Here is a 16,466-nt window from a genome sequence, read left to right as displayed (position 1 = left end):
TTAACGTCGTAGGAAACTATCCACAGAGAGAGAGAGAGAGAGAGAGAGAGAGAGAGAGAGAGAGAGAGAGAGAGAGAGAGAGAGGGTTTCGCCCTGCTGTTTCTAGGGTCTCGCCTGATGTTTTAGGGTTTCGAATCTCTGTTTTTTGTATTTTCAGGGTTTCGTCTGCTGTTTTTAGGGTTTCGAATCTCTGTTTTTTGCATTTTTAGGGTTTCGCCCTGCTGTTTCTAGGGTTTCGTTCTCTGTTTTTAGGGTTTCGCCTACTGTTTTAGGGTTTCTTCTGCACATCAATCAAAACTTAGCAGCCCGAAAACCGTAATTGTTCGAAAACCCTAGCTGTCCCAAACCCTAACTGTGTGCATCTTCCTACCGCCTGCAAGAGAAAGAGAGAAAGAGAGAGAGAGAGAGAAAGAGTCCAAGCTTCATTTCGGGTTTTGCTTTTCCCGTTTGCTAGTCTCGCCCATTCTTCATGGCGGCTTTGCCGGTCTCGAGTGCTACACACGGCACTCCATCACCACTTGCCTGTCGCGTGGACTAACTGGCGACCTGTTGACACGCATTGACTCCAAAATACAACACTTGGCACAACATGCCTTGGTTGGCCAGATGATTTGACAGTCTCCACCTCGCTCTTCTATACGTGATTGGTGTGAGACTGCATTGGGCACTACTCAGGGACGGGTCTCGGAGCTTACATTCCTTGGCAGGGGCATATTCATGGTACGTCTTTCAGATCCCGCCATTGCCTCAACTCTCCTGGCTCGCTCTCCGATACTCTTTGATCGCAGGATGATATACTTGACGAGGTGGTATCCCGAGTTTACTACTGAGGAGTTTGACAGTCGACACCTTATTCCCAGATTCCCTCTGACGCTCTCCTTCCCGGATATGCCTCTCCATTTTATTGATGAGCATCTCCTTCAGATGATTGCTGCTCATTTTGGCACAGTAGTTCCAGGATCCTGCATCTTCTCATCTGGTCCACCTCGCATTCAGGTCCTGGTGTTTGGGGATACTTCATTGCCAGATACAGTTACTATGGCTGTGCACGATCGAGGCTACTCTTGCCGAATGGTAGTCACTGGCCGCCAAGGACAGTGCTTACGCTGTCACGAGATGGGACACTTGGCACGCGATTGCCCCACCCTGCCACGCCATCGGCGGCAACAACAGCTGGCTCGTGGCACTCATGCTCAGCCACGTGGTCAGCGTCAACAACCGGTTCCTCCTACTACTACTTGAGCACCTCAGCAGCCTGCAGGTGCTCCTCGAGCTTCGACCCTCCATGTTCCTCCCTCCGCTTCAGCTCCTACTGAGGCTGCATGGTAGACAGTGGGTCGTAACCATCCCTTCCGTCCTCGTCAGCAACCTACAACGCATGCAGCCCCCAGTGTTACCTCTCCTGCTCCCTCTCAAGTTTCCACCACCCCCTTACCCCCTGCTTCTCCTCGCCATTCTTCTTCTTCAGCACAGGATCACTTACCTCTGCTACCAGCTCCTCCTTCACTTGCCGTTCCCCCGCCCGCTCCTTCCCCTCTTCCCGAGGTCCCTATTCCCATGCAGATGGATCATTCACCGCTATTACCTCTCCCTTTTTCTCCTCTCCCTTTTGCCCTTACTCCCCCCCCCCCCCCCCCTCCACCTTCTGGTCCTCCCCCTCCCTCAGCCGCTCATACTTACGTCCCACGCAGTTTTCTCAGCTCTTGCCCTCTTTCCTGGGGCACTCATCGGGCTGAAATGTGCGGTGACTCAGAAGGGCCATTGCGGGTGCAACTCTACCTTATGCATCACAAGCAGGTTGTGTTCCCTCTTTAATAGGCAGCCGCCCTCAGCCTACCCATTCTTTTTTCCTTCCATTCCACGCAACTCAAGAATGGTCCGAGGATCAGGTTCTACATTTTGTGCATGCACAAACTATTGCTCAGCTTCATTTATGGTTGTCTACTTCCGCTCCGGATGTATTGTCTCCACACTTCCCTTCATGTATTGGTGCTATGGAATGGAGTGATGTTTATGCTTGCTATTCATTGCCTATGGTCATTCATGTATCCTCAGATGTGGTGCTTCCTATATCTATGCGCATTTGGGGTGTGAAAGCTGCAGCATCGGTAATGCAATGTAAACAAGTTGAGGTCCGCAGTTGGTGCAATGAGACACCATATTTTAGAGAGGGATTGCGGGTTGCTTTCCTACCGCCCGAAGCTCACCCCTTGGATGGCCCAGCTGCCTCCAAGAAGATGCGCAGTTAGTCAGATGCTCTACCAATTCTTTCATGCAGACTATGGATTTACATGTAGTTTCTTGGAATGCTAATGGTTTACAGACTTCTCGGGTAAGAGGTTCCCATAAGCTTTTACTTCGCAGAGATTTACACGCTCATGTAGTAGGCACTGTGGATATATTACTAGTACAGGAGCATAAGATTGCCACTCCCTTTGGTAATCTCATGCCCTCGGGCGCTCACACTTTTTGGGAGCCTGCTCTGGGCCTTCATGGACAGAGTTGCGGTGTATGCACCTCATCAATGGGGCCACGTTACTTGGCCTCAGTTCAACAACATGGCACCCTTGTCGCTGGCAGAGCAGTCTATGTTTCTATTCGGATTTGGGACTCTATCATTGGTTTTATGTCAGTCTATGCACCCACTACTCCTCGGGAGAGGGCTACTTTTTGGTCCTCCTTGGCCGCTGTTCTACCTGCTGTAGACTCTTGGGTTGTTGGAGGCGACTTCAACAACGTCGAGAGCGACTCTGATCGGCGATCCATCACACCTCCAGTTCTATCATCCATTTCTTCCGATGAGGAGGCAACTTGGGATCGATTTCTTCTAGCTATTCAAGGTGTTGACGCCTGGCACATACCCTTTTTTGGTCACCACCCTGCTACACTTCATTACTCGTGGGGGTTTCAGAGGCAGCAGGGGAGATTATTAGAGCGACTTGATCGTTTTTACATTGGTCCTTGGGCAGTAGCTCTAGGTGGATTTACTACTATTTGGAGAGGGACCAGCCTCTCAGATTATTTACCCATCTCATTGTTTATCAATTCACTAGATCCTCTGCACAGAGACGAGGTTGCCGCATCCCTGACAGCGTTCTCACCACTGAAGTTTTGCAGCAGCAGATTCGTGAATTATGGTCCACGGGTGCTTCTTATTGTGGTCCCCCTGGAGAGTTCCTTGCTCATTGCATTACTCAGTCTAGTATTTACTGCCGTGATCAGACTGCTATTATTCATCGTCAGTTGAGAGTACGCGAGTCTGATCTTCACATTCCTCTTGGTTCCACACAGCGCTTGCTTGAGGAGTGGCCTCAGGATGCTTATCTCGCTGCTAGACATACAGAGCTCACAGAGGAGATTCGTCGCGTACAGGAGGCTAGGTCTGAGTTCACTCATCATGCTTCAGTATCTCATTGGATAGCTAAAGCTAATCGAATGAATAAAGCCTTCTTCGCTGCGCATAAAGAGCACCCACCTTGCACCACCCTTCGGACTACATATGCTCAGGTGACACTACATATGCATCCTGATGTTATTCTTGATATGTTTGCAGATTATTTTGAGGCATTGTTCACTGCTGATGTATGCAACACTGAGGTTTTACTTGCCCGTGAGCAGATCTGGCATCACACCCGACACCGTTGTACAGACACTATGGCAGAGATCTTGTTGGCACCCTTCACACTTGCAGAGCTTCATGCTGCTATCGAGAGTCTAGATCCATCCTCCTGTCCAGGAGAGGATGGCCTCACTAGAGCTTTCTTTTTGACTTATTGGGATGTATTGCATATACCACTGCTTCGCGGTTGTCAGGACATCTTTGCATCAGGATATATGCATCCGGATCTTTGTTCAGGTCTCATATCTCTTATTCCGAAAGGGGGTGACACCACTCAGCTCCGCCAGTGGAGACCTATTACCCTACTCCCTTCGGTCTATAAGATATTAGCGTTACTGATCAGTCATCGCTTGCGACCGTTCTTACCAGATATTATTCATACTTCTCAGTCAGGCTTTGTCATGGATCGATGCATACTGGATAATATCTTCACTTTTTATGTGGCAGTAGAGTGGGCCAGATCATCTTCTGAACCTCTCGCTTTTTTCATCCTTGACTTCGAGAAAGCATACGATCGTGTTGAGTGGGACTTTCTCGAAGGATCATTAGCCAGGATGGGTTTCCTTGCGAGATGGATCTCCGGCATTTCCGCTCTCTTCAGGACTGCCAGCAGTGCTATTACTATTAGTGGTCGTGTCAGTCGCAGTTTTGAGCTTTCTCGATCTGTCCGTCAGGGATGTCCTTTAGCAGCATATCTGTATCTGTTTGTAGGAGAGACTATGTCCGACTTTCTTCGTGCTCAGAGTCATGCATTTCGTGGCTTGACCATGCCAGTACCTTCAGCTTCTGACCTTATCGATCAGGAGTTTGCTGATGGCACTATGCTGATGTTGCGCTATTTGCTAGCAGCTCTTGATGCCATGCGGGAGGTCCTGGAGGTTTTTTGCATTGCCAATGGTGCACGCATTGACTAGCATAAATCCTATGGGTTACTGGTTGGCAGTGATGACATACCTACTTGGGGGGTAGCTGATGGTTTCACATGGCTGCAGCCGGGTCAGACATACAGATATCTGGGCTTTTAGGTTGGATTTGCCGTTTCCTCACAATAGCAGTTTGCACCCTTACTACAGTCTATTTGCAGGAAGCTACGTCATTGGTCTTCACGTCATTTGTCGTTGGTTGGCCGTGCATTGGTCGCCAACCAGGTCATTCTGGCTACAGTATGGTATACGGCCTCTTGTTGGATGTTAGTGCGGAACTTTTTATGGAGTGGCACAGATGGGACTACTGATACTCGTGCTCGAGTTCGCTGGTCCACGATTATTTGTCCTAGGTCAGAGGGAGGCCTTGGCATTATTGATGCAGAATTACAGAGCCGCGCCCTTCTTACCAAGCTTATTGTTCGGGGTCTTTTTCCCGGCCAAGAACCTTGGAAGATGCTTCTTCAAGCCGCTCTTTGCAGAGCGACTGCACGCCTCGGTACTAGAGATGGTCATACTTGGCATACAGGGTATCGTTTTCTCTTTACGGATGCCCCCTTGTTCACCAGCACTCTCTCACCCTTCATCCGATCGCTCCTTCAGATTTGGGTTTCCATGCGACGGGCTATCATACGCTCACCTCCCTCATGTCGTGAGGAGATTGAGCGCCAGCCTCTCATTTGGAATGATGCAGTGCTTGATTCTTCGGTTAATCCACCCCGTCAGCTTGGAGAGAGGACTCACATTGATTGGGCTGCTTGGGACACTCGCCCTGCTGCCTCTATGCGGTTGTTTCATGAGACACGTATGCTGAATGCAGATTTTGTGGCAGAACATTATGACATTGGTCGCGGGGTGACAGACAGACTGCTTGAGATTGACTCCGCCGTTCCTTCACAGTGGGACGCAGTCATGCGCGACACGGTTCAGATGCCAGCACATAGTGGCTGGGAAGATCTCTTTGCTCAAAGCACTCTCTTATTAGTTCGTTTAAACACCATGCTGTTCACAGTTGATACTGGCTACTCTCAGGGGATTCATGCTAGATTGACATATGATACCACCTCTCTGCACCTTGTCTACCCCGGCGCTCGATGGGAGGCCATACGAGTAGTTGGCTCCCACGGGAAGCGTCGTTGTGTTGACCCCCGTTTCGCTTCCGTTGATGCCGCACTTTGGAGGCTTTGGGTGTGGGAGGGTCGTGCCCTATCTCAGCTTTATTGGGACCCAGGAGAGTGGCATTGGTCTCACTCTAACCCCACCGGTACACTTGTATCATTCTTTGAGTACACTGTCAGAATTGGAAGATTAGCATTGATGAGAGAGCACCCAGAGCAGCCGACTTGTATGCGTTTTTGGTTACATTCAGGTCTCTCCCATGCCTATCTACAACAGTTTTGGTCAGCCATCTGGGATTTACATGTGGCTCGTCGTATTTCTTTTTTCATGTGGATGATTGCACATGCAAGACTTCCAGTTGGGACTTGGCTAGCTACTATGGGTCATGATCCGTTATGTACTCGCTGTCCTTTGCGACTACATGAGTCACCTGCACAGTCTTTGGTCATGCTCATCTTCTCATGTAGTGTGGCTAGCAGTTTGCTTTTTACTTAGCAGAGCCGGTGTTCAGCATGGATTTCTCACTTGGGGATTTGTCTCATGGTTGATGCCGATGCCCGGACCGCATCTTTTCTACGAGGGCTCAGACACAGATCCAGCTCTTATGCTTACCTCGACTGGTTATCGGCGAGGGACTTTGGCTATGTTACCACAGATTGCTTGGCAGGGGGATCCTGAGACACGTGATTCAGTTTTTTCAGTCATCACTAGCATTACACTATGGAATGTTTGGAGAGCTCGTTGTCTTCACATTCTCAGTGCGGCTCCACAGCTCCTTCAGGATACCCTCACTGCCATTTGGCTAGACATCATTCACACCTTGATTTGGCAGTGGGATTCTTCCTCAGGTACATCTCGAGCAGCCGAGGCTCGTCGATTTGCCTTCCTTCGGCGTTGGGCCCGATCTCCACTCTTCTTCACACTTACAGGTGGCCAGATTACATGGCATTATGCCCCCCCTCGGTGGTTTCTCCTCCACTCATCACACAGACCACCATGAGATTGTTCTAGTCGAGTTGTCACTATAGTGGCTCTCACCCTTACATTCAGCTTGTACACCCCACGTGATAGGCTATTTTGGTCCGCTGAGGATTATATTGTACTCAGTAATATACAGCCCTGATTTTTCCAAAAGAGAGAGAGAGAGAGAGAGAGAGAGAGAGAGAGAGAGAGAGAGAGAGAGAGAGAGAGAGAGAGAGAGAGAGAGAGAGAGAGAGAGAGAGAGAGAGAGAGAGAGATAAAATGAAATGTTATATTAAACATTGGTGCAACCAAAGTTGGTCGAGCCTAGAAGGGGTGCTAAGCAGTGCCAGAGGTGTGCACAGGTGCATGGCAAAGTGTTTCAGCAGGTAGAAAGGTCCTAGGTAGGCAAAGGATAGTGGAAATGTATGTTTAAAGAGGTTCTGTAGGCCAAGAAGGATCCAAAAGGGGCCAATTGGGATGGCAGGTCAAGGTGTCCAAAATGCTGAGTGGGTGTTGTAGAATGTGGTCTTTGAGATGCTCTAGAAGTCGGTCTAGATGGCTCCTCAAATGGAGCTACAGTGTGGAAGTTATGCTAGTTCAAAGCTAGAATGGTTTGCAGATCCCCGACGGACAGGGCAAGTGGAGACAGGTGGCCAAAGCTGGGGTGATTGGATAGACATGAAGTGCTCGAGTTGTAGAGCATGCCGGTCCTTTCGGATCATTAATCGGAGCTAGAACAAGCAAGTTATGGCCAATTGAAAGTTTGCTGGGGACGAGTTATGGGCCAACTTGACAGCCTCAGTAGGCGTGCCATCTGGTGTTTTTTTTGGGCTTGATCAGGTTTCAACAAGTAGTATGCACCATGTGGAGTTGATAGCAAGCGACGGTTCATTTATCGGATTTCCGGTGGCCGAGGTATGGTAGGTCTTCTTTGGATCGTGTATGTATTGAAAGTGAAGCTGATTGGGGATTTGATGATGCAGTGGTTGATGTGGATGAAGAAGCACAGGTGCTTGTTGATAGAGCTCTGACTAGGATACAGGTGATGCGAGGGTTAGCCCCTCCAAAAGAGGTGTTTTCAGTGGATGGGCAATGTTCTACTATGGTTGTGTCGACAGAGGTAGATGTGGAGAAGTGTTCATGTGAAAAGCAATGATCTTTGGAGGAGATCTCTTGCTCGGAGGTTGTTGCTTTATATGGTTGGGAGGGAGGGTCAGGTATATGCCATGGCAGGTCAGGTATGCTTGGTGAGATTGATGATATGCTTGATGATGCTTGATCTAAGTGGGCAGTGTGCCAAGGAATGCTTGGAGTGATAGTGGTAGGCCATGGGCGGCCTATCAGCATGATGGGCTATGTGCTGGGGTGAGCACTATGGGATGCCGTTACAGGCGGATGGACGAAATCAGTGCCAAGTGTTTGATCCACGTGGTGACTATGCTACGATGAAGGGGGTGGGGCAACCCACTTGAAGTTTGGCAGTAAGAACATGAATAAGATTGTATACATGGTTTTGGTTCTCTCATGGTGTTTGCCAAGTTTTGCAGTTTGTAGATGAATAAAGTTGTTTTGTGGTTGAATTTGAATGTTCAACAAGGTGGTGCAACCAAAGTTGGTCGAGCCTAGAAGGGGGGTGCTCACAGGTGCATGCCAAAGTGTTTCAGGAGGTACAAAGGTCTTGGGTAGGCAAAGGATAGTGGAAATGTATGTTTAAAGAGATTCTATAGGCCACGAAGGCTCCAAAAGGGGCCAATTGGGATGGCAGTTCAAGGTGTCCAAAATTCTGAGTGGGTGTTGTAGAATGTGGTCTTCGAGATGCTCTAGAAGCCGGTCCAGGCGGCTCCTCAAATAGAGCTACGACGTGGAAGTTATGCTAGTTCAAAGTTAGAATAGTTTGTAGATCCCCGACGGGCAAGGCAAGTGAAGACAGGTGGCCAGAGTTGGGGTGATTGGATAGACATAAAGTGCTCGAGTTGTGGATTATGCCGGTCCTTCCGGATCATTAATCGGAGCTCGAACGAGCACGTTTTGGCCATCTGAAAGTTTGTTGGGGGCCAATTATGGTCCAACTTGACCGCGTAGGTAGGTGTGCCGTTTGGTTTTTTTTTTTGGGCTCGACCATGTTCCAACAAGTAGTATGCACCATGTGGAGTTGATAGCAAGTGACGGTTTATCAATCGAATTCCCGGTGGCCAAGGTACGGCAGGTCGAAGTTGGCGACATATGCTAGAGAGAGGGTGCCAGGCGTTTTTTTGTGCTTTTTGGCGCCTCCATAGAGGCCTTAGGAGAGTTGGAATGCGGCAGGGCCAGATGGTTCGAAGTCGACGTGGGGAAGCTCCAACTGAGTTTTGCGGCACGGGCATCGGATTCTTAAGCAGCTAACAAGTCCAGCTTGAAATTGGCCCCATAGGAGGTTGCCTTGAGTTGATTTTTTGATTTTTTGAGGGGTGTCTCAAGGGGCAATCCATGAAATGCCGCCACATGACGGGCTTTTAATCCGTAGGAAATATTTGGGGAAGCTAGCTTATAGTATAACACCTGGCCGGGTTCCCACGAGCCGCTGACCCCCAAAGTTTTTGAAGGTTAATACGAGGCACCTCCCCACTAGCAGCCTTGCTGATTTTCGAGAGGGGACACAAGAGAGATGAGGCAAGAGAGAGAGAGAGAGAGAGAGAGAGAGAGAGAGAGAGAGAGAGAGAGAGAGAGAGAGAGAGAGCAAATCCGAGCAAGTAGTCAAAGGGCCACTCCGAGCAACTCCAAGGGGTAGTCAAGGGCGGACAAAGCCGAAGTGGACAAAAACACGCCAAAAGGAGAATCCAAAGGTGAGAGGGAGAAAATGAAATAAAATAAAATATGAAAAATTGAAAAATGCATGGGGCACAAGCGGCATAGCTAGTGCCTCCCTACTCAAAGCAAAGAGGAGCAACTATAGAGCAAGAACAAGCAACTGTCTCCCCAACAAATGGGGATGCCAAGTGGGCCAATGAAAAAGCAATTTCCAAAGTTGAAGCCCTCTTCCCCCCTTCCTAAAAGTCAAATTTTTAATAATTTCTAAGGGATTTTTTGAGCCTTTTGAACCCTACAGAGTGGAGTCTTTTGACAAAGGAGTGTGTCTGTCAAACCCCTTTGTATTTTCATAGGAAAATGGCCATTTGTGATGGTGTTGCAAGCTTTGTAAGTGTCTTTGGAAGTGTAATGAAGCCACTATTGCCTAGTTTTGGTGTCGTTTCCCTTTCCCCCTCCATATTTCTCTTGCTCTTGTCTTATCCGGCAATGTTGGCAAGGTGGATGTGTGTGCCCCCCGGACCGGCGGTAATTTGAGTTATAGAGTGAGATTGAGCGGTTGTGTGCGTGTGTGAGGGTTGACACGGATTGTGGCAATGGGTGTGAGTTATGTGGTAGTTTTGAGGAGTGTGTGAGTATTGGGAAGTGTGCAGGAGGAGGTCTGCTAGTGTGAATTGTATCTTTTGAAGGTGTTTTCGAGAGGATAGGGGTGCTGTGAATGCCTTAAGCTATAGAGAGGCCTTCTTGTGTGTGCTTGGTGTGTTCCTCCATTCCCCCTCTTCAATATCTTCAAAAGGCCAATGAGTGTTTTGGGGGTCAAAGAAGTATCTCTTGAAATGATCAACGACTTCCTTATAGTTTGCCTTAACCTCTTGAGATAGAGAGTCAAACCAAGTGCTAGCATCCTTCGTCAGAACTACCTTAAACATTTCTTAGTGTTCCTCATCTCCTATCACTCTTTTTATGCGGCAAGACATTTTGAAATTTGCTAGAAATAGCTCGGCATCCTTGCCAGTCTCTCCAAAAGAGAGAGGATATCCTGACATTTGGCGTTTGGCCTCCATTGAATCAATTTCAAAGTGACAACACATTTTTGTTTTTTATTCATCAAAAGATTTACACAATAATGTTTTCTAAATTGCAATCTATTCTACAAGAAAATAGCTTATGCCACATCTTGTGGGAACAGATGGGAGACAGCCCACAGGACAGTCGCGAGATCTCAAGCATGGGAGTAGAGGTTCAGGAGGAGTAGCAGTGCTATTAAGGGAGGAGTTACAACCACTACTACATATTGTATGGAGAGATGATCATGCTAGATACATGTGGGTGAGGTTGAGAGCTGACACAAGCTGATTTCTATACATTGCCATATGTTACTTCCCTCCCAGTATGTCAGTATATGCTGCATCCAGAGGACAGGCGCCTTTCTCTATACTAGATAATGATATATTGGAGTTTTCTAGGGATGGTGATATCATCCTCCTAGGGGACTTCAATGCCTGAACGGGCAACTCTCAGACAGTCTTCTACGACACTTCAGATGAGATGCTTAGAGAGCTGGATGTGGGTGACTGGGGCTTGCCAGATGCTCACATGATAGAGAGCAGACGGGTATGGGACATACTTCACGGAGATGACGACTACACATGGGTTAGCCATACGGCGTACAACGATTTCCTCAAGCAGGTGGTTTCACATGCTTTCCACACAGACACGGGGCCAGTACAATGGACTAGGTTATGGCACAACCGAGCTTTGTTCCTTGTATTCAGGATTTCATAGTGGGAGGCAGACTAGTGGGCGTAGCAGTGGATTATGCACTTTTGACATTGTCTGTTTCATTTCGGTATAGTACAGCCCATACATCAGGAGGCAGGTCACATACCCGTTATACATTTACACCAGAGACGGTTTATATAGAGGAGATCTATAGCCGTCTATGCACAACTGGTCTTGGCCTCTCAGTGGAGAGTGCACTACTTTACTTACTGAGACACTGCATGGTGCAGCATCAGAGGCATACCCACAGACTCAGCCGTTGAGTAATTGAGTAAATGGGCAGAGGGTGAGGGTGTACGAGCAAGGGCCAGGCCGGTTTCAAGAGGGGTTTCTCCACTCTTGATCATATTCAGACACTCAAAGCCATCAATGAGGAGGGCAGGTCACATGGAAGACGGATTTATTGTAGCTTTGTGGATTTCCGCAAAGCAATTGACATGGTACTGAGAGCTCAATTGATGCGCAAACTGCAGGAGATGGGGGTGCCCATAGTGTTGATTTGGGGGATTATGGCTCTATACAGATCAATGATGGGAGGAGGGGATATCTGATTTAGTTCACTCCACCATTGGGGTGAAACAGGGTTGCCCATTGTCTCCTACTCTATTCGGTATGTATGTTGATGAGGTGTCTAATTACATTGACAGAGAGGGTGATAGAGGTGCCCAACTGGCAGGGACGTGGATTCCATTGTTGTTATATGCTGATGATATTGTGTTGATCTTCGACTCACCAGAGGGTATGCCATGACAGCTGGATGCATTACACAATTTTGCAGAGGATAGTGGATTGTCTGTAAACCTTGGTAAAACCAAGGTTATTGTGCTTAACACCACACCACCTTGGATTAGGAGATCAGCACTGACTTTCACATATGGTTAGGAGATTGTATACAGATGCATACACTTACCTTGGGGTTGTCTTCACGGGGCTGAGGTTTTCTTTGGGGAGAGCAGCAGAGACTTGACTGACTAGAGCTTTTGCGGCTGTGGGAGGCTTGGAGAGGATGTCTTCGCAGGTTCACAGTTCCAGGAACCTCAGACAAAGTTATGGCTCTTTGATACTTTAGTAGCCTCAGCAATGTGGTATGGGGTGCAGATATGGGGACCTTTTGTAGGCCAGGACCTAGGATGGTTGGAGATGTATGGAGAGGCCCTTGGTATCTATGATCTCTCGACTGATCATACCAAGGCCTCGGTACCCCTCGCTATCATTCGAGCAGAGCTAGCTGCCCCTCCTATGGAGATTGAGGCACTTATCAGATCAATCTCCTTTGTGCACAGCTTGTGGGATACTACTAGAGGCAGAAATGCTAGACTTGCCCTTGAGTCTTCCAGACAGTTAGCTCTTCAGGGGGACACTTCATGCTGGTATGCACAAATGACATCATGATTTCATACGCATGGCTTCACCATGGACAAGCTGCCCCCTTTCTAGTACTCTCTTCAGGCACCCTCGATGTCTCTTACACGGGTGGAGATTATTAGACTCATTCGTCAGGACCTGATCCAGCTGGATACCAGGAGGACGTGGATAGAGCCGCCATAGGAGTTGGGCACGAAGATGGCTTTCTATAGAGAGCATCTTCTCCACCTCACAGGAGATGGATTTGTTATTTGACCCAGCTACATGGACACACATGTCTCATGGTTTGCGGTGTGCCATTGGTCAGATACGCACATCCTCACATCAGCTGGAGATTGAGATTGGTAGATTGAGAGGGATATCAGCTGACAACAGGATATGCCGCTTATGCCAGCTAGAGCCAGAGACAGAGCTACATTACATATGTCATTGCACAGTGTACTATGAGATACGGGGCTGTTTCCATTGCTTATTCAAAGAGGGTCCTTTCTCTAGGGTCATGAGTTATGAGGATCAGAGATGTCTTGGGCTATATCTACTTGAGTTACACAGATATAGAGACACTTTACTGGGGAGAGATAGAGAGAGACAGTCCCAGAGACCGATTACAGATTTCGTTTCACTAGATATGGGACAGCCAAAGGAGCAGCCATCACTTCAGAGCTCGGCCCACACTCATTCGACCACTACCGGCACTCTCATCGATTGAGCACTGGAGCTATGGAGATCCAGACGGCCACGATTGAGGAGAGGGGCTACAGAGCATCGACGGAGACTACAAGAGAGGATTCAAGCCATACTCTCTTGACATCCAGAGTGCAGATGAGGATGGATTCTAGTAGTAGTATCTTTGTTCTAGTTCTTTTGTACCCAGACATGGTATTAGATTCACCATTTTGTAACAGATTGGTCTCATAGGTCATTTTGGCCTTTTGAAGACGTTAATATAACACATTTCATTTCATCTCTCTCTCTCTCTCTCTCTCCCCCCCCCCCCCCCCCCCCCCCCCCCCCCCCCCCCCGTTATTTCAGTTCTCTTTATTCAGTTATCAAGTGTGAAAGTGACAGTGTTGCAGTTCAGATCAGTTTCAATATGGTAGATCTTTTGTGTGATTGTGTATAAACTCATGAGCAAGTTGTGATTCTCATAGCAATTAGTTGGATGGTCTTTTGTGTGAATAAGTATGAAAGCAAGGTATCAAAATGCCAAGAAATACAGTTTTCTCTTAGGATAACTTGGTTTTCATGATTAGGTGGATTAAGTATGTGCACTAATTTGTTCCATATGTATTTCTTAAGGTAGAGTTGTTTGCTTGAGTGATTCTTGCGGTCCTTTTCCTTCAATATGCTTCTGATTTTTTGTGTTTCCCTGGATTTGGAAGCCTTTGTATGAATGCACGCTTCCTTGTGTGCATGTCTGCCAGATGGGTGTAACTTGTGGGAGCATATATTTTACCTAATTATAAGCCCACTATAGGGCATTTATGATGTTTTTTTTGGGGTTGTTTTAGTAGTCATAACTTGCACGCATTTGTGTGACCTTGAACTTTGAAAAGATTCATCTCCACATGGGTTTACGAACACTTCCACTAGGCATGTGCTAAAGAAGTAAATGGTTATGGAGCTCTTGTTCATCCGTACACTAAGTTGGCTTTCTTGCTTGCCAAAATTTTACTTCTTACTGCAGTAACTCTGACAGATTAAGAGTATCATCAGCAGCCTGCGTCAATGTTATCTTCTTATCATTGGCTGCAGCATACATGAATGCCCTCACGTACTAGTTTTGAAGATTTCAGGTAGCCATGGAGATGTTTCCATTACGACTGACACGCTGACACGGCACCTCTCAACTTAATACGAACATAGATACTTATGTAAGTGTTTTGATTTTCAGTTTTCAGTATGTTCTTGGGACATTTGTATATGGCTGTCGGCCTGTGATGAAGGATGGAATGCTCTTAATAGCTCTACTGAATCCGAAAGGTTGTCACTTTGATCATCTCACATGCTTTCACTATCCTTTTCCAAACTTCTCGTTTGAGTATTGTATACACAAGAAGCTTCATTTGACTGTCACAAATTGTCCCAAAGGGTTGCATCAGAGTTCATCATGACCGTTTCTCTCTTTGAAAGAGTGCATGTTGCTTCATCGTTTGTTCGGCATTGGCTTTGCATTCATAACTCTCTCTCTCTCTCTCTCTCTCTCTCTCCCTCTCTCCCCCCAAGTATGGTAGATTGGTTATGCCATCTCCCTCTTGAATAATAGGTGTTGAGTCAATTCTCCTCGTCGGATAGATCTCTAAGGTCTCATGATAGCTTCCTACGACGTTAAAACTCTCTTCTTCTTCTCCCTCTCTCTTAGGCATTTTTTTCCAGTAATGTCAAATTGAATTACCAATGGGAAACCTCAAGACGAGGAAAACCCATAGAAAATATTACAAACAGTAAATCAGAAACAATCAAAGTAGAGCTTGTAATGACTACCGTGGAGCTTGTCCAATTCATAGGCAACTTGAAGAGACTGTTGAAGAGATGTCTTGAAGAAGGAAGTCTATTGAAACATGAGGAAATTACGTGCTCTCCACTTTGTCCATAGCACCCAAAATCTAACCCAGCCGAAAAAGTATGCCTACGGCCGAAGTAATGGCGGCAGCACTCCAAAGAGCCAGAAAAATCTACCAAAATGTATGCCAGGGAAACGCGTGCAAAGAGCTGTAGAGATGCAATCCACAAACTGTTGCGTATGAGAACAAGACCACAGTAAATGTGAAAATGCTTCCACCACAGCGAACACATCATGAAGAAGCCAATCTGGAGCGCAAAAATTTGCCAATCGAGAGAATCCCAACAATGCATCTCCACATAAATAATCACTCCTTCAGAGGTATCTTAGCATGTCACACTTTCATAACTTTACTCTGCCACCATGTAACACTCTTATTCATATTCCATACCTTATTACAGTGTTCTTGGCTTGAGGAAGATGATTATGACAGTACACTTTCTTTGCAGATATTGAATAGATCGAAGAACCAACGTAGAGCCAATTACAAATTCGATTCTCGGAAACCAGCATTGGAATGGGGAAATTGAGTCTATTAGATCCTTAATGGTGTCCCACATGCGCCTGTCGTGCATCCCAAGGCCAAATGTAAACGAGAGCAGCCTGTCTAAATGAGAGCGTTGAATCATAAGCCTGTCTAGGAGAGTGCTAAACAAGAGTTTGATAAAGAACTCGACTCTAATGCAAACTCTCCAATCAAAGTGAATTCCTAGAGGCGTCATCTCTACCATGCCACAACAATTCCCGCGTCACCAACTTCCAATTTTCTACAAGATCGGAAGCAACGGGTCATCCAGGTATTCTAGCTTCAAACTTACCAAAAACCACATCCCAACACGACAGTTGCCAATGGCCAAAAGCTGGTGTAGAAACTGCATGAGAGCACAAAAATGCAAACATCTGTATCCATGGCTGTTTTTGCTCAACCAACACCAATAACAAAGTAGCCTTCATGTAACATCAGAACACAAATGTAGAATATTCAGACCAACACAATGCTTTGTGGAGTACACAACTTATCCATCGCGAGCAATCGCATGCCCTTTTTCTGGGAGGAAGTAGACCAGAAGTTCTCTAGAATCTGAGACATGAATGCTCGAAGACGACGGGGTGGCCAATGCAACAATGGCAGGAAAAATTGCATGTATGCCACCAAGATGGACTGCACTATTCTGAGTCTTACATGCAACGGCCAGGTAGACAATTTCCAATAGTGCAATTTAGACCTCAATTTATTCTCAACCCAATCCAATAATTTTGCATTGTTAACTGACCAAGCGAGCGGATATCCAAGATGCCTTACAGTTTGATCAGGCTTGACTATCTCACCTGGCTAGAATACAGAGTG

General features: G+C 47.0%; 1 protein-coding gene across 8 annotated transcripts in view; it reads left to right on the top strand.

Moving 5' to 3' along the window:
- Positions 1–16,466, top strand: part of LOC147465304 (Vacuolar protein sorting-associated protein 26) — a 134,714-nt gene that overhangs the window by 99,552 nt on the left and 18,696 nt on the right. For 5 of the 8 annotated variants that reach the window (XM_086519329.1, XM_086519322.1, XM_086519333.1 and 2 more), the window contains exon 12: positions 14,352–14,429. In XM_086519329.1, the coding sequence (XP_086375455.1) occupies positions 14,352–14,390 (39 nt within the window). In that variant the 3' untranslated portion in view covers positions 14,391–14,429. Of the gene's footprint in view, positions 1–14,242; positions 14,662–16,466 lie in introns of those variants that run through there. The other 3 variants (XM_086519337.1, XM_086519318.1, XM_086519336.1) reach the window with 2 other exon arrangements.

This window comes from Adiantum capillus-veneris, chromosome 1 (assembly GCF_014529385.1).
Source record: "Adiantum capillus-veneris isolate H3 chromosome 1, ASM1452938v2, whole genome shotgun sequence".
Taxonomy (NCBI): domain Eukaryota; kingdom Viridiplantae; phylum Streptophyta; class Polypodiopsida; order Polypodiales; family Pteridaceae; genus Adiantum; species Adiantum capillus-veneris.
The sequence above is the reverse complement of the archived record's forward strand: the minus strand, read 5'-3'. Positions and strand labels throughout refer to the sequence as shown.